This window comes from Phragmites australis, chromosome 4 (genome assembly GCF_958298935.1).
Source record: "Phragmites australis chromosome 4, lpPhrAust1.1, whole genome shotgun sequence".
In the NCBI taxonomy this organism is placed as follows: Eukaryota; Viridiplantae; Streptophyta; class Magnoliopsida; order Poales; family Poaceae; genus Phragmites; species Phragmites australis.
Window position 1 is genome coordinate 14,534,250 of NC_084924.1, and position 23,320 is coordinate 14,557,569.

At 38.4% G+C, this 23,320-nt stretch overlaps 1 protein-coding gene across 1 annotated transcript; it reads right to left on the reverse strand.

Annotated features, from left to right (window-relative positions):
* Positions 1 to 13,745: 13,745 nt before the first annotated feature.
* Positions 13,746 to 20,538, reverse strand: LOC133915790 (protein YABBY 2-like). The gene is made up of 6 exons (XM_062359094.1): positions 20,148 to 20,538; positions 17,016 to 17,138; positions 16,271 to 16,400; positions 14,804 to 14,852; positions 14,613 to 14,688; positions 13,746 to 14,099 (listed from the first exon to the last, which is right to left on the reverse strand). Exons 1-6 carry the CDS (start codon positions 20,220 to 20,222, stop codon positions 13,983 to 13,985), a joined length of 570 nt encoding a protein of 189 aa, XP_062215078.1. The 5' UTR covers positions 20,223 to 20,538; the 3' UTR covers positions 13,746 to 13,982.
* Between the last annotated feature and the right edge of the window lie 2,782 nt (positions 20,539 to 23,320).

The following is a 23,320-nucleotide window of genomic DNA, read 5'->3' on the forward strand; positions in this document are numbered from 1 at the left end:
CCCATGCCTCTCACTCTCTCTTGCTCTCTCAACCAGCCAAGGAGAAAGACAGTAGCAGCCATCTCCCTCTCTCTCAAACTCTCTCCTTTCTTTCTCAAGAATCTACCCCCGAGGGTAAGAATTGAGGTATGCATGTGTTACCACCGTTTCCCCACCTCCTTAACTATCTGTCCATCCAAGAATTTCTCACATGCAAGGAGATTTAAAGGTTTTTTTCCAATCCAAATTCCTCACCATCTCCTTCCTGAAATTTCAGCACCTTGAGTCTCTCTTCTCCAATCCATTCCCTTCGATTTCTTCTTCAACCAGCGGTCATCACCCTTCAACAAGAACCTTGGGTATGTTCCTAGGGTTTCCATGGTAACAATGCACATATTAGTTGGTTTTTGGATGGATTTGTGGGCTGCAATCGAGGAATGACAAAGTAGCATCGGGTTCTTGAGGTATTAAAGATAGATGGAAGGTTTGGATGAGTAGAGCTAGTGATTTTTGTATGTAGAGTGTGTATATTAGGTTTAGATCCATGCTTTAGTGTCTATACATGCGTATGTGGGTTGGGTTGAGAGACACAAGTTGAATTGGCCGACGAATCATCGAAAAACTCGTGTTCTGCTACAACCCGGAGATTCTGGGTTAATCCAAGCAATTTTTAACGGTGAACCCTCGCCTGGAATCTCACTCGGAGCTTCCGATACATGACCCAGGACTTCTAGATTTACTGTTTATCAGAGGTTTTATTTTTGTTGATTTTGCTAATAACTTGTATATTTCTTAGTTAATTTATATGAACTCTAAAAATCATGAAACTAGTTGTGTTAGCTTCGTATGAGTACGAACTACACGTAAAAAATGTTGAAACTCAATAAACACTTTTTAACAATTAATTATTTATTTAAATGTGTGTTAGATTAATTAAATCATAGTTAATTAATACCATATGCTAAAATTATGAAACTACTTGAACAATTCATGTTATTATGATTAATATCTAGGAAAAATATACTTTTGTATGAAAGTGATGTTTAAATTGTGAAGCTCATTTAATCTTGATAGCTAGCTTAATTACGGTCCTTTTTGAAGAGACCTTAAATAAATATTTTATACCATGAGCTTTCGCATTTTAGTTCATATAATTCTTGTTGCCAAATATTCTTTACTCAGTACATCATATCCCATTCAATTTTTATGGCATTTGGTGCATGTATCATAGCATTTTGTCATGTTAATTATGATGCATCATTCTTTCTTTTAGCGATAGACAAACCGGAGAGTGACGGGGGTATTCTTGAGGTGCAACCTGGTTGTAATATTATATGTGAAGCACTTGAGAAAGGCAAGCATCTAAATATGTTGCACCCATTACTTTAGATCATATGTTATCTTTAATTTGATAAAATATGCTATATGTATGTCACGTATGATAGTTAGTCGAGGTCAGATTTTTGGGAGTAGATCCTAATTGTTGCATTATCATTCCTTGGTATTGTTATCCTTTGATCCATTGTAACCCTGGGGAATAGCACTTAATGGTCTAATTTAAAATGAATACATTATGCTTAGCAAGGCTCGGGTCATCGGTAGAAGTCGAGCGGTGGTTCAACCATCGTTCGCGACCTTAGGTATTACTTTTATTCACAAAGGCAATGATATTGGAGGGATGTGTAAATTAGTAAGGATGAGGCAAGGTTCGGACGGGCAATAAAGATGGCTCGAGAAGGGAGTCTCGGATGCTATAGGCCTGCTTGAATTGTTTAAGCATTAATCGTTGTTGTAGTTGGCTTTGGCACTTTTCGTAGTTACCACATGTCGATATAATGGTAAGATAAGCCGAATACCTTTTGTAGTTGTGACCTTTTAGCTTGTTGGTCTATGGTGTCGTGGTCATAATAGGCTTGTAGAGGTAACGTTGTAAAGGTGTGTGGTCATAATAGGCTTGTAAAGGTATCTAGTTTGCTCAGGGAGTAGTCCTAGCTACCTTCACACCTTTAGGCGTAACTAGGATGCTCTGGGAGTAGCCCTAGTGGACCTCTGCACCTGTAGGTGTATGTTCAAACAGTTGTGGCTCAATTGGAAAAGGTTGTCATGAGTACCGCCTTATGTGTACTTTAGCGGGTAGCACAAGCCGAATGGTCCTCATATCGTGTGGGCAAAGGAGTACCCCTCTGCAGGGTGTAAAACCAATTTGTATTGTTGTGCTCTCAGTTATGAGCAAGCTTCTATCCATTTACATCAATCGTAGAGTTTTCGATATCGGGATGTTGTGATGGTATGTTGAGAAGTGGTTGGTGGTGTTGATAAGGAGTTGATATGGTACATGTTACAACTTTGTTATGTTGATAATCTTAGGTTACAAAGGTGTTTTGGTTAGGTGTAGATGCTTACACTTGAGTCCAAATTGTTTTTGCATATGAAGTTACTTAACCTTTATGGCTAAGTCCTTGCTAATTACCCATATACATTCATCTTCGAGTCGGGCTATTTATAAGTGCTCATTGTGGATTAAGTCTTGCGAGTACCTTCGTACTCACATGCTTTGTTTGCTTTTTAGGTGAGAAAGATCTAGTTTTTGGCTACTTACGCCCGCTGATGTTGGCGACGGGCAGGAGTAGTGCCATTCTACTCGTGTGTTGTTAGTTTAGGGTGGCACCTTAGGGCAAACTGTGCTACCCATCTTTTATCGTCATGTAACTTATTTCGCTGTGTAACTACTCTGACAAATATTCGGGTTATGTATTTTGTTGTAAAGTTTAATCTACTTAAGGACTTGTAACTTAATTTAATCACTCGCTCTTTATTATGTCTTGTGATGATGTGATTGTTGTAAAGGCGTGTGTTCTGATCCTGAAAGTAAACACATGCTGGGACTACCGGGGTGGTATTCTGGTTAATCATTATGAGAGTGGTTATGAAAAAATGATTACTAGAATACTATTTGGACGGTTCCTCACAATATGGTATCGGAGATTGATTTAATAAAGTAGCCAAAAAATGCTTAGGATGGGATAATAAAACATGTCAACCTCACTAAGACAACCTTCTAAAGTTTATCTTTAGTTCCTAAGTGTTTGCTCTATTTTATTCCTCATCTTATCTTAGAGCTTTTCGTACCTTTGTTTGTTGATAATCTGCTTAAACATGAACTCTAACTCATCTCTTTCTTAATGGGTTAAGGATGGCCACTCTTATGTTGGTGATGGTTACTCGTGTCGAGGGCGTGGAAGGTTTTCTTGCACTCCTCCACGAGATGATTTGGCGTGTGAAGTTCACCTATGCGCCAGAGTATGTGGTGTATGCTCGAGGAGTCAGGCCATATTTGGTGAACTTCTTGGCAACTGTAGACGTTCGGGCAAGAATTATCGAAGGTGGGGCTAATCCCCACTACTCTGAGGCTGTTGGAACTTCGGAAGAAATGGCAGTCCAAGTTGTGGCGTACAAGACAATGGCTACCCTTCGAGATGAGTTGCCAGTTCAGCATGGATGGCGGTTCATCTACTTTCCAATTCAGGGCAACAACATCAACTACTTCAAAGATGTCCCAGATGCGGCCCCTCTAAATGAGCACTTTTGCATATGAAGTTACAACCTTTGTGGCTGAGTCCTTACCAATTACTCATATGCATTCTCCTTAGATTCGGACTATTTATAAGTGCCCATTATGGATTAAGTCTTGTGAGTACCTTCGTACTCATGTTCTTTGCTTGTTTTTCAAGTGAGAAAGATTTAGCTTTTGGCTACTTTACGCCCGCCAATGTTGGCAACGGGCAAGAGTAGTTTCATTCTACTCGTGTGTTGTTAGTTTGGGGTGGCGCCTTTGGGCAAACAACGTTACTCTTCTTTTATCGTCATGTAACTTATTCCACTGCGTAACTACTCTAACAAATGTTTGGGTTATGTATTTTGTTATAATGTTTAATCTACTTAAGGACTTGTAAATTAATTTAATTACTCTCTCTTTATTATATTTTGTGATGATATGCTTGTTGTAAAGGCGTGTGTTTTGATCCTGAAAGTAAATACATGGCCGGACTACCGGGATGGTATTCCGGTTAATCATTATGGGAGTGATTATGGAAAAATGATCGTCCTAATGATTAACTAGAATACTATCTAGACAGTTCCTCACAAACTGCTTGTGTTCTTTTGGACCCTTCTGTATTTTTTGATTCCTAATTACCTAATACTAGACTAGTGGAATGGATATTTAACTATGCAAAGAAAAAGAACTTACTGCTAAACTTATTGAAGTAGGCATTGTTTGCATTTGTAGACCAATTGTTTCTTACAAACCCTACGTTACTTTAATTCGATGAGGAGGATGGGACTAAGGATAAATACAATTAGTATAAATATGTACAACATAAGCATCAAGCCCTCGGTTACCAAATTTAGCAGTCCCTTATAATTATATTATTTCCTTGTCGTTTATTTATAATAGCAATGACCTACTATACTAGTTCAAGACTTAATTTCTTGGTCAATGTAGCAATAGTGAAACTAACCTTTATATGAAAATACATGGCTAACTCTCCTGTGTTAAAATAAAATTGTATGCATGCAGGTTAGAAGTGGTGAGGTTAAGGAGCCTGCCGAGGATGGCTAAGGCCGCCGGCATGGCGCTATGCCTGGCCGGGGTCCTAACCATCGGCCTATACAATTGCATGCATGACAAGATGTAGACATGCTTATATTTTACACATGTGCACTTGACTTGTGCTATCTATATTTTTGTGAAAGATTATGTGACTTGATGTAATGAGATAGTCCAAATGTTTAGATTGTTATGCAATGTGTTTCTATAATGCTAATGTTCTCATGGGATATGTGGTGATATAGAGAGAATTAAATGATGATTTCTTTATTTCATCATAGACAAGCAGTGGCTGTGGGAATTTTATTAAGCCAATAATGACGTTTAATCTCACATTGCATGACAAATAAAATGTCATCGAATAGTCTCTTTTTTATGATGATAGTTTAATCGTCATAAAATGTAAGACGTTTCATGACGATTTTGTGGACTTCATCACTAAGTGCATTCTATGACAGAGATTCTATGATGAAGTGAGTGACGTGAGAAGTACGCCATTATTATTACTCTATGACAAAAATATCATTATACCGTGATGATAACCTGTCATCATCGATAGTCAGGTTTCTTTTAGTGAATCCAGATGTTTTGATCCAACCCATTAAGTGTGTGACCCGTTAGGTTCATATATAAATGGCTACGACTTGGAAACCTTTCCAAACTGAAATCAATAGCGGTACCTAGCAGGATATGTTGACTTTTGAGTATACACAAAGATTATATCGACTAAACCTTGATATACACATGCACCGATCCCTTTGTCTCATGATATCAGTCAAGCTTAAGGCGAGATACGTGCCACCCTTTGGATAGCTCGACCATTAAGTCAATCAAGTAGTGGGTTAAATTTATTAACTCTTTAATCATATATTGGTATGGCCATGCACTTTCTCAATCCAACTACCTCGAGGGGCTTAGAGATATCTCTTCCGTTATCAAGAAGGGGCAAATTCCATCTTGATCTCTCACCCCTTATGACATATTTCATGACAAACCCAAAAACTAGTTTTATGACTATCTAGTTACGAAGTAGTGTTTGACAGCCTCAGAGTATGTCACTACACATTCTAGAAATCAATGACGATATCAGGTCTAAGGATCTTACAGGTACACCATCTGAGATAACAACTGATGGATCATAAATAACAATCCCAGCAGTATCTCAAGATGGGTCTATCCAACATCATGTTCTCTAACATAAATATCCATGTTATTGATACGTTATCTCTATACCTATGATCTGTGAAATATGATCATCGATCAATATATGTGCTAGTCTTAAAAATCATCACAATGATATGTGACCAGGGATCAATTTAGAATAACATCATGATACAAATAAAGAGTTCCACGAATAAGTGACATACTTGCTAATCGATGTAAATGATACTCATCATTCTTGAAATAACATATTATTCAGAAGTGCATAATCATAGACTTGATACAATCATCTCTATGACTGCCTTTAGGGCATATCACCTTCACCTCTTGCAAGGCTTCGTCTCCAATTTCTCCTCCCACCCCTCCCCTCTCCTTCTCTCTTCCCTCACTCGGGCTCTCCTCCTCTCCTCCCTCTCTGTCGTCTCGGTACGAAACAAATGAGACGCTGACGTCGGCAGGGCCGGCGCGACTGCTTTTTATACCCAAAAGGTTTCGCCCGAATAGTGGGCAACATGTTTTGGGTGGGCCCGCTAGGCGCCACTGCGAGGAAGGTCACACCCGCTCAGGTGAGATCCCACGTCACCATCATTTATTTATTTCGGACGGAGGGGCCCACAAGGTGTCGCCTATTTATGGGGTGAGACCCCGCTCTCACCCAATAAACGGGTAACGATAGGCTGTTGTTGCAAAATTTTGAAACGGGCATGCAATTTTGCATATATATACACACACACGCACACATTTATTTCCATCACAAGCGTCAATAAGGAACGGGTACCGACTAGGAGTAGCAGCCCAGTCAACGACGTGGCGGGTCGCTAGGCAGAGGGGGGATGGATGGGTGGGGCAGTGGAATGGGATATGGGGGCATTTTCATACTTTGAAAAGTATTTTTCTCTAAAACTAAGAGTCCGTTTTTAAAATGATTTACATCATGTTATTGTTCTGAATCAATACAATAAAAATAAGATTCAATATTAATATATTTTGTTTTTCAAAAGAAATAAACAATTTGAATATACTATTCAATAATTCAAATAAATCGTTTCCACAACAAATCACGGGAAACTGTTGAACATGTTACTGCAATTTTTTGAAATAGATTTCATAAAATGTTGAAATATATTTCGTAAAAAGTTGAAATATATTTCATAAATTGTCAAAATATATTTCATAAAATGTTGAGCATTGTTTTTTAATAATGTTGAATTAATTTTTCACAATTGTTGAATTTGGTTATACAAATTGTTGAATTATGTTTTTCGAATTGTTGAGTGTGTATGAAAGATAAATATTTTGAATTTTAGAGCACTACAGAAGACAAAAGAATTTATAATAACACACAATACATTAAGTATAAGGTTTATAAAGAAAAAGATAGAGAAAAGAAAAGAAAATGTATTTCTCTTGTTGGGCCATGTCTACAAAATGGTGGGCTGAACTGGGTTGAACGAACTGATCACCCCAGTCGGTCAAGCGACGTATAGGGTCTCTCGTACGTACGTGCACACACTACGTGAAAAACGAACGAAGGAGACACAATTTAGTGACGGGTCATTATACGACCCATTACTTATGTCGCATCGGGTCGTGACAGGGTATAGATTCATCACAGTATTAGATAAAAAGTGATATGTCATAATATTACCTGTCACCTATGACATGAGTGATGAGTAATAACTACACCAGTCACTTATAATATGATCATAAGTGACAGGTCTACTTGCACCAGTCATAAGTGATGGGTCGTGATATTACTCGTCACTTATGACTTGGCATAGGTGACGGGTAAAATGGATCACCTGTCACCTATTAACTGTATGTATATATTGGCTACATCCCCGCGTGCATCACCTAAGTCATTTCCCGCTCGTGCGCCTAAGTCATTTCACACTAGGGTTCGCCGCCGCCCTCCGCTGAGCCCGTTGCCGTGCCATCGAGCCCGTCACTGTCACCACCATCGCCCCGACCCCGTTGTTGCCGTCACCGCAGAGCCCATCGCCGCCCTCGCCGACGACACCCTCTCCACTCCCCTCGGAGCCCAGGCGCACTTAGAGCACTGCTGTCGCCCCCGAGTGCACCACGATCTCCCCCACACCAAGGTACGCCCCCGTCCCCGCTCCTCCTCCTCCATCTCCTCCCCCATCTTTGCTCGATGTTGAATCTCTCATGCACCAAGTCCTTGATCTTGGACAAGTTGGTTCAATGAATAGTTCAGTACATCATGCTACTATTTGTTCTTGCTGATCTTATAGCCAGTCTAGATTTTGTTTACTGATTATGATGTTCAAAGTAGCCAGTCCAGATTTTGTACTAAAAAATATGGGTTAGTTCTTAAAAAAAATGGTGCAAATTGTACTCAAGTTTTTGATATATCTTGACCTAATAGAAAGTAATTTCTTGCTTGTTCTATTTTCCTCAGTTAGGTTATAAAGAGGTCATTGTTTTTCTTACAGTTATGTTCCTTGTTTTTGTTTACTGCCAATGCTTATTTCAATGTAGAAATGGATTTCTTGATGTCCTGTTAACATCGTTGTTGTTGTTGGCCATGTATCCATTTTGGGTACTTTGAAATATGGCCAATCATAATTTCATAGAATGTGTTATCTGAATAAACTCTTACTTTGTGAGTTTTCCCCTCTTTATGTTCTGGACAACACTGATACATACTCTAGTTGCTTGATGATGAGTTGACAATCTGAGATTGGGCAATTTGTTAAGTACATTAGTTAGACCTGTAATTCACTAGTTCTGTGATTTGTCGCCCCTGGTGATTTACTTTAGTGGCTCTCACTGCCTTCTGAATTTGAGTATTGAGACATATTTCATGTGTTGATTGTCCAGTGGGCTAGTTTATGTGCTGCTACTGTTAGTCCAGAGATAGCTTACCAATTTTGATTCTAGATAATGAAGCTGGTTCATCTTGTTTTGCTATTGTTAGTACTTGATTAGAATCTTGCTATCCTTTTGATTATGTCTGACTCAGCAGCTATCATATAGTTCTATTCAGTATATGAGCTATTTCTGTTCTGGCACAACAACATAGCTTCTGATGATGTTCTTTAATTATTGAGAACTCGGTCCAGGGTCTAAGAACTAGTTGAGAACTTGATAAATTATCTAGTCAATGATGTTTTTAATAGGAGAATTAGTGGGCATGACCTTGTTAGTCCTGAGGCTAATTGTCATTTATTTTTTGAGAGCACTATTATGCATAATATGTATCTGCTGTTTGGAACACTCTATATACATGATTTTGGAAACTAATTTTTGTGCTTTGATGTCATACCTTTCAAAGGTCATGTATATTTGCTTCATTCTATTATTTCCTTTTGATCTAATATTAAATTTTCTTTCTAGCAGCGCCACCAACAATCACCAGGCAACGCATATGGATTCTATGTTGCGTGGAACATGCTCCTCACGCTCCGCATGAAGGATATCAAATCCTCCGATGTAAGTTCAATACGAGATTATTCGTAATTAATTTCAGTAATTAGTTTAATTCTATAATAACATGACATTGGTTACGCTTCAAATTATGCAAAAATTTGACTCTTTTTTTCGACGATGGTGTACTACTAGAGATTCGACGATAGATCACCGAGTTCTTGGTGTCTGAAATTATCAGTACACACGGTGAGTTCCACTATAAAACCCTTAGATTGTGATGTCTTATGTAATATGAGTTGGTCATAACTATATAATATTTGTGATTCTATAATGAATTGATTGGAACTTTGTAAACTTTGTGATTCTGTTATCAATACTATTCGAACTAGTGTTTGTCAATATAGGTTTGGATGCGTTGATGTTGATTGCAGGGAGAAGACGACTGTAAAATCCTTTGCCATGCTCAAGAATATAGGCATAAAATAGGTCAATCCAGCATGGTAAGCTATACATAAGTGACAGGTAACTATGTTACCTGTCACTTATATATTCCTCCACAGTATATGGGTGACGGAGATAAGTGACGAATAATTTAGTTACTCATCATTTATGTTAGGACATAAGTGATAGTAATCTAAGTGACAGGTGGAAAATTTACTAGTCACTTATGTCTTTTGCCCCAACATATGAGAGACGCTTAGGTGACGGGTCACGATTATGATACATCACCTATGACATTATTAATGACGAGTTCTTATCTATCACTAATGACTAGTCATCAATAACATGTTTGAAGTAACAGATCCATATCCATTATGACCTGAATGTTTTTTCTCGTAGTGACACGGACCCGTGGTCATCTTCTCGAGGTACGTGCGTCGTTATTTGGAGAGACGCTCATGAGCACGTAAGTACCAGCATATTTTTACCGGTATCGCACGTGTTTTCTCGATCTGGTGTGCAACTCCAAAATTGCAGGCAGTCCTTTCATTTTTTTCGTTGATCTGCACGGCCAAGCTGTCAGGTAACTGCAATCTGCATACCGTGGGTAGCAAAGTTCCTCCGGCCGCCGCGTATCAATTTGCTGGGCAAGTATCTGTAAGTACGAGCTGTGAACGTAAGCTCTGTCAAGTATGACCTTAGTATTTCACGTGGAGTATTCAACTTTATGAACAGTACACCAGTTCCAATGTATATCGCTCGACGCCATGCGATGCAATTACGAGCCACTGTCTCGGTTCCATCTCTGCCAACTACTGGTAGCACAAGAACAAGAACGAAAAGAAAAACAGCTCAAGCGACAATGCAAGCAGTACCATGGACTACTGGATCTATATATTGAGACGCATGCAAATGCAACAAAATTAAAAGCCGGGGTAAATTAAGAAGCAATCATAGCCTCAGCTGAGCAAGAGATCCCGGGCACGTTTGAATTCTTTGCCCAGCGTTATCTCTCCTTGCTGGGTAAGGATGTGTGTTTGATAGCAAGTCTAAAAGCTTGCTTTGCTAAGGCAAGCTAGCTTGGAAAAGCAAGAAAAAGCTTGCTGCGGAAGGAGAGCCGATTTCGCTCTTTAACTTGAGCAAGACAAAGCACGTGAAACGAGAATAGTACATGAAGTAGGTAGACAGTACATGAAGTAGGTAGACAGTACGTGAATAAGGCAAACACAATTTGAACACTCGGTCCACACATTAGATAAAACAACCAAACGCCATCCCCTTTTCTTACCTTGTCTTGCCCATCTAAGCTAGGCAATCCTTGCCCAGCTAACCTCGGCTAGCAAAAGAACAAACATGCCCCCCATTGATTATGTGCTTGCTGCATCGAGATTGGTGAACACGTAGGGCCATGCCATAGTATGCATGTATGGCAGCTAGCTAGCTAGCTGTCACGTGCATGCATGGCTGATCGCCGAAGCCATGGCGCCATTGCCACAGTCTACAGTAAGGTAGAGGCCACCCCTGTGCACGTTCCAGGGCTAGCTAGCTAGCGGAGTTTTTTATTTTAGTTTTTTTAAACTAATATTAAATTTTCAGAAACTAACTATTTTTATCACCTAAAGTGTTTGATGTGACTTTTCAACGTAGTCACGCTATATTCATTGGTGTGATCAAAGTGGCCACGCTGGCGGAAACCTCAGCGCCTTTACACGTGGGTTTCACGTGGCAGCCTGAGTCACGCTAAATTGGTTGGCGTGAATGGGATGAACAGTGTTTTCGTGGATGAACAGTGTTTTCAGCGGTTTCTATGGTTCTCTTTCCGCTTTCTCTATTTGAGCCGTAGGGTTGCCGTACTCTAAAACTCACGAAACTTTTTCTGTATGTTCTATAATTCATGATGAATCCATTTTAAAAGGATTCACCTCAATACCCCATCTAGGTTTCAAAATAATTAGGAAATAATTTCCAATTTTGTCAGAAATTATTACGCCATATGAGAGGAATATTACTGAATTTTCTCATATTTTTAGGAATTTATTTGAGGCCTTAAAAATTGCTAGAATTTCTAAAAGTAGCTATTTTTGGAGTTTTCTATTTTGAAACCTAGATGGGGTACTGAGGTGAATCCTTTTAAAATAGATTCATCATGAATTATAGGATATACAGAAAAAGTTTCGTGAGTTAAAGTACGGCAACCCCACTACTCAAATAGAAAAAGCGGAAAGATAACAATTGAAACCGCTGAAAACACTGTTCATCCACGTAAATACTGTTTATCCGAGTCACGCCAATCAATTTAGCGTGACTCAGACTGCCACATCGAACTCACGTGTAAATGTGACAGGGTTTCCGTCAGCGTGGCTACTTTGGTCACGCCAATAAATATGGTATGACTACGTTGGGGAGTCACACCAGATATTTTAGCATGACAAAAGAGATTTGTTCCTGAAAATTTAGATGCCCACGGCTGTTATTAAAATATTAGTTTAAAAAAACTAAAATAAAAAAACTCTCCTAGCTAGCAGCAGCAGCCAGCAGGTGGAATTGATGAACGCCAAACAAAATTAAGGTGCGGATCACGCGGCTGCCTAGGAACTGACATGCATAGCAGGTCGGTACGGAAATCGAGGAAGGAATGAGCTGCAGCAGCGGTTCGTTTGGGTGAGTTTAATGCACCCACGTGTCTAATCCAGATGGTAACAACTTATCTCTCTCTCTCTCTCTCAAAGCGAATACACAAGTAGCGCATGTTTCGAACGTTGCAAGAGCTCCACAGCTATTTTACAGGAAACAATTCGATTCCAGTAAGAATCAAGAAAAATTCCTGCATTGCAAATAGACCAGTAACCATTTTCTTTACTACAGTACGTTTATTTTGCGAAATTAGGTAGAGCACTGCTCGACTCAATTCCATTTCGTTGGGAAAACGACATGCATAAAACAAAAGTCCTTTTACAGTGGTCCATACTACCTATAGTTAGGAGGTAATATAAATTTTATCTGACCGTCCATATGATTGAACATTTCTGTAATTACGACAGTAGTATTAATATTTACCCACCATATTATTGAAGTGCACTGCAATCTTTTTTTATACCTAATCCCTAAATAATCGTTCAACCAAATAATCAGCATTCAGGCCAATCTAAACATTAAACCTATGAATTTACACGATATAACTACCATGCTATTTCTTTTTTCCCAAAAATACCCTTATACTACATATACTCCTCTCATATACTACTTATACTACCTCTAAATAATGAGTATTATTCTAACCAATCTAAACCATCCGATCCAAAAAATAGATGACTCAAGTTCCTGTGAGACCACCGTAAAATTTTTCTAAAACAAAGTAGACCAAGATTACGGATCATAACTTAAACAACTGTCTCTCCGACACTCAAAGGCTCTCATAACTTAAACATAGTTTGAATCATATATCAACACATTTAACACTTGTGTGTGCTTGTCTGATTGGGTACCGCTAAAGTCATGCAGATTTTCGTTGATGTCGAAACAAAAGAATTTTTTGTATATATGTTGCTGTACAGTTAGTTAGCCAGGATAAAAGTACATTCGCCATTGTAGATTTGAAGGCAATCTTGGTCACACGTCCGTGCGTTTTTTACATACATAATGGTCTGCGTAGCGTTGCCCATCGGAAACAACGAAAAGGAAATGGAAAATCACTCCAAAAAAAGGAACCGGATAGACTAATTTTTATTTCATCTCAAACAGCTTGTGCAAGAAACTTTACTTCAGGAGCCACCCCTTGGTGTGGTAGTGCAGTCTTAAGGGCTCAAATTTTTGGTGTGTAGGCAACTCTACTCATCACCAAGGTACAAATCCTCTTGGCCACAATTTACACACAGCAGTGTTAATTTTTAGCTGTTTTAATTGTAGACATTGGATAGGAGACATACTTTTTTGATTTGTGAGTATGATGTGCATATGGTGGTGTGTGTGCGTGTGCCATCAACCTTGTAATAAAAAAAAAACTTCATTGCACTAGAATAAATATAATATTTTCCATTCTCAGATGGCTGCACCAAAAATAGATATAATATTTGTCATTCTCACAGGGTTTAAGACGTTCTGGTTGGAGCATCTGTAAGATTGTCATGATTGAAGCCTTGAAGGTTCAACACAAACACTAAAATTTGCAGAAGGGATAATTTATTTCCAACAATTAAATAACAACACGGTGATCAGGTATTTATTCAGTCTTTCATGGTAGCTAGCAGCACGTTTTCGTACATATATGTCGTAATTTCTCACTTCATGATATCACTCTCACTCATCTATATGTGAACGCACTCACAAACCGGTTCAGAATTAAGGTAGATTTTTCTCAAATTACTTACAATACGAAATCAAGGATTGATGTAGGTTGGTCTCAGTAGAGATCTTGGACTTTCTGGGGACGACCTGCCGCACCGATGGCTTCATTGAGCTTCTTGCTGGTGGACTCATGGGGCCCTAGCCCAAAATGAATGTTTGGAAAATGCGCCCACTGAAATAAATAAATAAAAAATCAATATAGTGACATCGACTAAGTTGGAGCAGTCTATATATTGTTTTATGTACTTGTATACCTTAATTAAAATTTTGGATGCTGTGGTCGATCTATTGAATAAGATATTGGCTAACTCGATCATTGTATTCTAGGTAAGCGAACGGTGGTATACAATAGTCTGTAATCTAGCATTAATTCATGAAAACTAGGCGTGAAAGAATCAAACAGTTCTAAGAAAAACAAGTAATATTCAACAAATCATTATTTGAAAGTACTTAGGGATCAGAGAAATCATTAGTCACCAAATATTTTAAAAGTTGTTTTCAAATGAGAAGATTTTGACATTTTGTGGAGATAAAGAACATGCCATCCTCTAGATCTGATTATTTTTTGACAATATTTAAACAACTTTAACACCGTTACATATATAAATATATGCATAGATGTTGAGATACACTTGTCTTTTATTCAAAACATGTACTTACAATTTCCCAAAAAACATGTACTTACATTCTTTGCTGCGGTGCTGAAGGCTTCTCTATGGCTTATGTCAGGGTTGCTTGCTTTAATCCTCCGTATCTCTTCCCTAAAAAAAAATCATATACCATTTTAGCACTAGTATATAAAGTTCATTGTTTCATCCCAAAAAATAATATACTGCAATAAAACAATAAACTTGAAATTATATTAATCAAACTCACTTAATAAATCTGTTGTATGCTGACGGAATGCGTTGCCTCTTCTCTGGAGCTGTTGTTATTACATACAAAGATCATACAACATGAGGTTAGCACTTTTAGATATGGAAACCAACACGCATACCATAAAGATACAAATTTTACAAAACAAAACAGACTTTTTGAGGTGTAAAGGGCAACGGTCTTAGCTCATCAAAATACAAAGGGAAAAAATCTATACTATGTGGAACTTATATTGTTTATTATATTTGAGCTCAAACGTGTACGTCGTCCTTCCTGATTGACAATGGATAATAATTTTGCAGAATCTCTACTACAGTTAATTTAAAGACAATACCCTTGTGAAAATGTGCAATTTTGCAAAATCTCTATGGCACGACCACGCAAGGAAGACTTTAACATTGGGGACAGCCTTAAGCCTTTCGACATTATCTTCCACAATGGCTCCAGGACTAGGAGAACATCAAATATATATAGGAATATTTATCAACACGTCTTATTTTCTTAGAAAATTATGAGTACATCATATTATGTCTGATAATTCACTGCTGGAAACCAGATATTTCTTGACAACACTAATTGCATGCGTGCATGGTAACTAACCGCACTTCTTGGCTACAATATAGTTTTTCTAAGCCTTGTTTTAACCACAAAACCTGATGGTAACTAGAAAATAAATTTACTTGCAAGAAAGATTCGGTGTTGTGATTTATTGTTGTATTTTTTAAGTACAGTTGTGGTTTTAATGTTGAACCAGTTACTATGAAGAGTAAGAACAGAGCCAGAAAATTTAAATAGGTGTGATCAGGCATTACAAAATGGACATCGAGTGCTGATATGACCTTTTGTCTCTGATCTGTGTCAAAAATAAGAGATACACATACAAGTTCATTCTTTTAAAATAATAAATGTTGCACAATGTTTGTAGTTATGTCATGCAATGTAGGCTAATGAGTTCATTTTTTAATGAGCCATAATGAGCGTACTTGTGTGATGCAATGTAGGCTATGCACGATTCGACCATTAAACCGACACGAAAAATATTCCAATTTTCACATTAATACTTATTTTAGGAATCATCATTTTAGATTTCAATGGTCAAATTCAATTTGTGTACAGAGAATAAAATAGGATAAAACGATGAGAAATAATCTAAAATATAATATAATAATAAAAATATAAAGTTCTTAGTAAATTAGCTGTTTCAGATCTACCTAAACACGGTGCTGATCTTAAGATTAAAATTTTAAAGGTTATGCAATATTCACTATAGACTCTCAATTCTTTTTTGATCTTTCATATGTGGTAAAAAAATGTTATTTTCCCCTAGAACTTGCATCCACTCGAGTACACATGCATATAATTAATGTACCCGTTAAAAATGATTTTGTAAAATTTAGTTGTAGGGAAAAGCAATATCCAAAACCAAATATACGTCCATAGCAAGAACGTATATATGCATCATTTTACCGCGGACGTGCAGCATATGATCCTGATCACTTTTTGTTGAGAACATCATTGACATCCGGTATTTCGAAGATGAAGGTGCGTGCTCAAGGCAGTTTTCAGTAAAACTGATATTGTGGACCTTGAAATTCTCCTGGCGCCAATTGAAACAATCAGGTTAATTATTATGAAGACTCAGAGTAAGATGTTTTTCATGTGTATTTCCAGTATAGCCAGCACATAATACAAAGTAGTGATATGTTATATATACATTTTAATACTAAAATTCATGGAAATATACTGATTCATCTGGCTCAGAGCAAGATGCTTTTGCATGTGCAAGCTTTAAACTCCTTCCTGTGGGAAAGCAGCAGTACTGATTGCTTTAATTTGTCTTTACTCTATAAAGTATTGAAACATGACATGACACATGCATGCACACACTGTGGCTTTTATCTCATACCGGCTACCTATATATAGGTAGGACAAGCTAGATGTTTGGCATCTCTACGACCTACATATCATTTGCTTCAGAAAATTACTGTCTTTATTTCTAGCCTCTTTTGCACTAGGAAGAAATAATGCAGGATGAGAAGGAGTAACACAACAAAGAATGTCAATTTTGATATGACATGTTGACATGATTATAATTATTTGAAAGGACCGGACAAAAGTATTCAGCTCCTCCTTTAGAACAAGTTTAGGGTTCTCTTGATAATTTCATGCACACATCTTGCACGAATTAATGTTCCTATTCATACATGTCAACCTGTAAGTGATTTTGGACAGGAAGTGACTGGATCAGTCCTCTCAAGTTCACTGATAGCAGGCTAGTGCAGTGCCCACAACGGACAGTCACGATGTTCAGCATGCTATTACTCGGGACACTGACCTGCAAGAGTGATAACAAAAGGAGACCAGTATTAGGTAATTTACTGAACAAATTGATCAGTAACTAGTATTTTCAGTTTATCATGAAACTAAGCACGAACAGGTGCACAAGCAAGAAAAGAAGGGGGAAGAAATTTGTTTTTAGTAAAGCATTGTGGAAAGGCCAAAAACGTTGCTAAATTCGGGCCGATTAATAATTTCTTTATTTACAAAAGAACAAGGGGTAAAATCAAGGCATGTTCAAAAGCTTTCTCGAGTTGCATATATGTTGCACAAAGCTATGTGTAGCTTTTGCTCTGTGCTTCGTTTTTTCTCCTTTTTCCTCTATATGTTACCCTGCCTGCCTGCAAAACTGTTGCTCCATGACTTTTATCAGGGCTCTGCTGTCCAGACCAGAACTAGGGCACCCTTTTCCAATGTCTGTCCATTGGTTCCCCTTCCCTTTCCATTTTATTTTCAATTTTTGCCTTGGGTGCACGCTGCCACCCAAAACTGAAGAACAGGGCCTACTTTAATTTGTTTGATTCCTCACTCTCCTTTTGTGCACGAACTCCCATAAGATCTTAAGCTAGAATAAACAAGTGAGTGTGTGCCCTACAAATGATTGTGTGTGTTCCCATGAGGGGAGTATGTTGAACCTAAAACACAAAAAACAAACACAAAAGTATGTTGTCATGACAAGCATCATGCATCTATATTTTGGTGTATATGTTTTTTAAAGAACTCATGCATTGGCATCATGGCATACATATGTTTCTATCCCTCCATTATTTTTCATTTTTTCTGCCCCATGAATGCTCTCTTCACTGAAACATGTACGCAGTATACTAAAGAATCACCTGTATATGAACAGAGTTGTAGAGAAAGATACAAGAGAGAGTGAAAATTCATGCAGAAGCCACTTTGACATGCATACATTAGTGGGTCATGCAGGTGTGTCAACAAGATCGATCGAGCTCGGTCCTTTTTATCTTTGGCAAGGAGAGAATGAGACGGCATTGGAGTTCCAGAATAGTACTGCATGCTAATTCAGGGAAGGCAAGATCTCTTGCGAAAGATCTCGTAGCTAGTACATATCTACACTGCACGTATGTGTACACACGTCAGTAATTGATGTAGCACGAGTGGTCAGTGTAGGATTTCCCTTTATCGATCTTTGGTATGTTGGAGAGAGCAAGACGGCATTGGAGTGTGTTGCTGTGAATCGAAGTGCATGTAGAGAACGGAAGATATATACTGCATGTGGAATGTCATGGAGAGATATCTAAGCATATCAACAAAGCTCAACATTTCCAACTCCTACTTGACTATATGTATGCTATACAATAGTACAGATAAATTTGTACCATCGATGTACAAATTGCATGTAACTACGGCAGGAAGAGCTTGATGAGTAACTAGATTAGACACACACTAGCTCTCTGAACTAAAATGATATTAATAGTACCATGCAGAGAGGCTGAGAGAGAATAAGTATGAGACTATGAGTAGTACTGTACTAGCTACTTAATTAGTCACATATTAAAAAATCAAAAGATCGATAGTAAAAAAGGGGAAAATAGTAGCAAAACTAAGCATAAACGGTCTACAATTAGTGCTCCCTTTGTTCATTTTTACTTGATGTTGTTTTAGGAGCGGAGTATTTTTTTATTCAATGTCATGGTATTTCGATGAGAGACATGAAAGAAGAACCAAAACAGAAAAGCAAGACAAAACGCAGGAGCATGAAGAGGAGGAAAATAAGAAAAAGAAAAACAGGAAGCGGTTATTTGGATTCTCTAGGTGAGAAACTCACCTTGTAGATTGTACTCCAGTATACTACTTACCCTTTAGGGAGCAGTACAGTATACTACTGTTCTTCTATTCCAGTGAAAAGTTTTGATGTTACGAGCACTCTAAGCATAATGGTTTGAACTTTAAAGTTACATTCCTTGAAGGTTTTTGTTGTTCCAATAAATACAAACGTTACAAAAAAAAAAACATATCATGTTCCAAGATATGAATCAATAACAGTTTAAGATTTAGAATCGCATATATGTACCTTTAATTTTGTATATACATACAATTTCCCGTTGTGCTTCAAGGAGGAGGAGGGATAAGATGGTTAGAACATAAAAAGTTACATCATCGATTAGTTATCTGTTATGCACAAAATTTATGGACTTATGGCTATTATTGCATGTTCTTTGTGGTAATTTAAGTAGGAGAAGGTATATATACTCCCTAGGTTGTTTCAAGTGGTTAAAACCAACCACAGAACTAAAGTACACAAGAATGGTGCTCAACAAGCTATATATACATTTGCACCTTCTTCTTCGATCTGAAAATAATTACGCTGATATGCGTACAACACGTAGTACGCACATCACATAAACCGGACAAAAAAATCTATCAGTTCATTATTTGAGATCTAGATCACACTTAGAGATGCTAATTGCTCCGAAACAATAAACAAGGCGAGCGAGAATGCTTGAAAAAGTACCGAGTATATGGAATTGCCCAAACCATACGAAAGCACAAATATATGTACATAGTGGAGCTTGCACCCTTGCCCCCTAGTACTGGTTTCGTTTAAGACTCTAATTAGTCATGTTCTTCCATAGATTATTTGATCAGAAAAGGTGCAAGAAGCAGCCATATTTTCAATATCTGATGACCTTGACCTTCTCCTTGCAAGTACATGGTGAAGTACCAAATTGAAAGGTACAGGAGAGAAACTCCCTTAATTTCAATAATTCAACGGAACTGAACTCCGAACTCCGGCAAAAGAAAAGGACACGGAAAAGAGGGTGGGGGGGGGGGGATTCAGAAATCTTTTTCACAATTCACAAACAATTTAGACAGAAAGACAAAATCAAACAAGAGGAACGGCCAAATCCTACACAATTAATGATGATGTACACAGCCAATAATTTCATGCATCTCAGCTCGTAGATCTGCACTTCAAGAGCAAACGAAGAGAAGGAAAGAGAGGGAGCTTGAGAGATCAGAGGGTTGGAGCACATATTACCGCAAGAATTGTGTTGCAGAAGTTGCAGTGCACGTAGCACACATGCTCCAGCACCGGCGCAATCTGAGCCGACATTCCTTCTGGTCACCTTGCGATATTTCAGCAATTGATCGAATAAGAGGAAGCTGAGGTTGAAGGAATCAGGAGGAAGAAATACAAGTAGCAACAAGGACTAATTAAGGACCAGTGGTCAGATAGGATTAGAAGAGATAGAGTAGTTAGCTATAGCTAGCAGCTACAGCTACAACTTTGTAAGAACAGAGATGTAAAGGTGAGAGGAAGGATTGAGCTACTGCCCTTCCTCTTTTTCTTGTTAGAGAGAGAGAGAGAGAGTAGTGGTGTTGATGATGGTGCAAAATGCTATGTGGTTGCAAGAACAATGTGAATAGTTGGGGCCTCGGTGTGGCCATAGAAGGATTCTCTGTGTGTGACTACTCAGCAGCCAGATTCGAAACAAATTACTTCCCTGGCCCGGTCCAAAATAAATTCCATTTTAGCTCATGTAAACAAAATAGGGAGGTGCCTAACATCTTAATCTTTTACTCCCTCCGATCTAAAATATAAGTCATCTTAGGACTCATCACGACTTTCATGGCATACAATCATTTCTATTTTTAAGTGTCATAATTTTATAGAAGTTACTAGTCAAAGTTTCATCCTGTAGACTGTGTCGATGTCCTAAATGACTTATATTTTCTGATCAGAGGCAGGATGTATTTTGTCCTACTGATATTGTGTATGCTCACCTCTCTAGCACGTGCCCATACCAATAAGGGCATTGTGGTAGCTAGAATGTGTTGTCCTTAATACTCAATACTAAAAGCATCTAAAAAACTAATTCTTAATTTGGGCAAATATATTGATCCTTTCACAGTTTCGAATTGGGCATTTCTCCAGAAGGTACTCAGAAGAAGAAAATCCCTCTTAATTAGTCCAGGTTCGATGATGTACATGAGTGACATTATGAAATAAAATAAGTCCTATGCCAAAATTATCTATAGATATATTCAAATATTGAATTGAAGAAACTGAAATAGGCCACCAAGTGGATTATCTTCAATTTTTTGGGGAGACAAAGAATCATTCTTCATATTATGAACAGAAGTTTTCTATTATTCTAGATTAGGTTTCAGCATTCTGTTCCTGACAAATCAATGTTACTGACTAATAGACGGTAAGGGCTTGTTTGAAACACTGGAACGTCGAAGGAAATTTTTGCTAGGCTTTACAAAGAACTAATCAACGGAGGTTGGGACATTATATTAATTAAGTACACTGCACACAAATCACACGAGAGGTTGGTCAAAATATTTGCACAAGTTTGTCATATATATGTGCCACTACTTAAAAAAAGGCCATTGCTGCCCCTCTTTCACTACCGATTCATAAATAACCGATAGTGATAAAATATCACTGATGGTTCATAAGCCAAACCAGAAGATCTAACCATGAACCCTTAAGAATCAACAATGATCACTGTTGGATCATAGCTAGAACCGACAATTTATCAATCGGTAGTTATAATAACTATCACTGTCGGTTCAGAAACTTACCAACAGAGCAATAATTGAGCTAGTACAACAGTGATAATCCTTATCTCTGCCAGCTCATATTCCTTATCACTGCCGGTTCATATACTCACTGACAGAGCAATAATTGAGCGAAGACGAATCGGTGGTGTTAATTATTATCACTGCTAGTTTGTATCTTTCAAACTGGCATCAATAGTTCTTCTATAAATCAAGCCCGTCTCCCTCAACTATGCCCCATCTCACTGCGCTCCTAATCTCCAGAAGCTGTTCCCTAGGGGTAGTGGCGGTTGAAGTGGTGCGATGGTCATCATCGCCACTGCGACTGCCTCTACCCCTTGAGCCCGGCTTCCACGTCCTCCAAGTTTGTCGCTGTCTCCCGAGTTTGAGCCACCTCATGGCCTCCCGAGCCACCTCACGACTGCCGTCTACCGAGCCACCTCGCGACTACCCAAAGCCACTCCCGAGGGGTAGTAGTGGTCGAAGTGGTGCGATGGTCATCATCACTACTACGGCTGCTTCTACCCCTTGGGCCTAACTTCCATGTCCTCCGTGCTCATAGCTGTCTTGCCAACCTCGTCGTCTTTCCGTCTCCGGAGCTCACCGTCTCCTGTCTCCCCATATCTCGAGCCTGCCGCCCCATCTCCCAAGCTCATCTCCCCATCTCCCCGTCTCCCCAACTAAATGAGTGGCAAGTTGAGTGACTAGATTGTGGCAATAGATGCCTACGACTGCAATGGAAATAGGGAGACCTATTACGGATTCATAGAGGAGATATGAGAGCTCGACTATGGAGTATTAAAAGTTCCTCTTTTCTTATGCCAATGGGCAAACTCCTAAGGGGTGTGAAGATCGACAAGTACGGTATGACTACATTGAACCAAAAACTCATTGGATACATAGAAGAACCATTTGTACTTACGAATGATATTATGCAGATCTTCTATGTTAAGGACCCAGACCCGGCTAACAAGTAGAGCGCCATGTGGATCTTCAAGGAAAAAGAAGGATTGTCGAAGTGGAGAATGTTGTTGACGAGGAAGACTACAATCAACACGGCGCGCTACCTCCTTTCAGAGAGGACGTCGACCTAGGTCCCATAGAAGACACCAATGAACCTCCGTATGTATGTCGTGATCATAATGAAGGGCGAATCGTTAAGACAAAGTAGCTAAATTATATTAATTACTATGTATGAATTTGTTTTAGATAAAATTATACCTCACTTTTGTTATGAAAGCTTCAATTTGTAGTGTATGGTGGAAGATATATTAATTGTTGACCATATTGATTTTTGATTTTAGGTATATACAAAAATTAATTTTGGTATATAGCAAGTTCAAATTTAAATAAATAAGTATTAGGTCTGCTAGGTCAACTTAATGTTAATAAATATAGATAGTACAAACTCAATCGAAATTACTTGAGTAGCGCAGTGGTTTGTTTGGTTTACTTGGTGTAGAACGTTGGTTCGAGTCTCTGCTAGCCCATGAGAAGCTAAAATAATTTTTTTTGCACCCCATGTCACCAGTAGTGAAAGGGGTTTCACTGCCGATGGATATATTAGACCAGCAGTGAAACTACTTTCACTGCCAGTGGACTTATTGGGCCGAGAGTGAAAGTAGTTTCGCTGCCGGTAGTCCT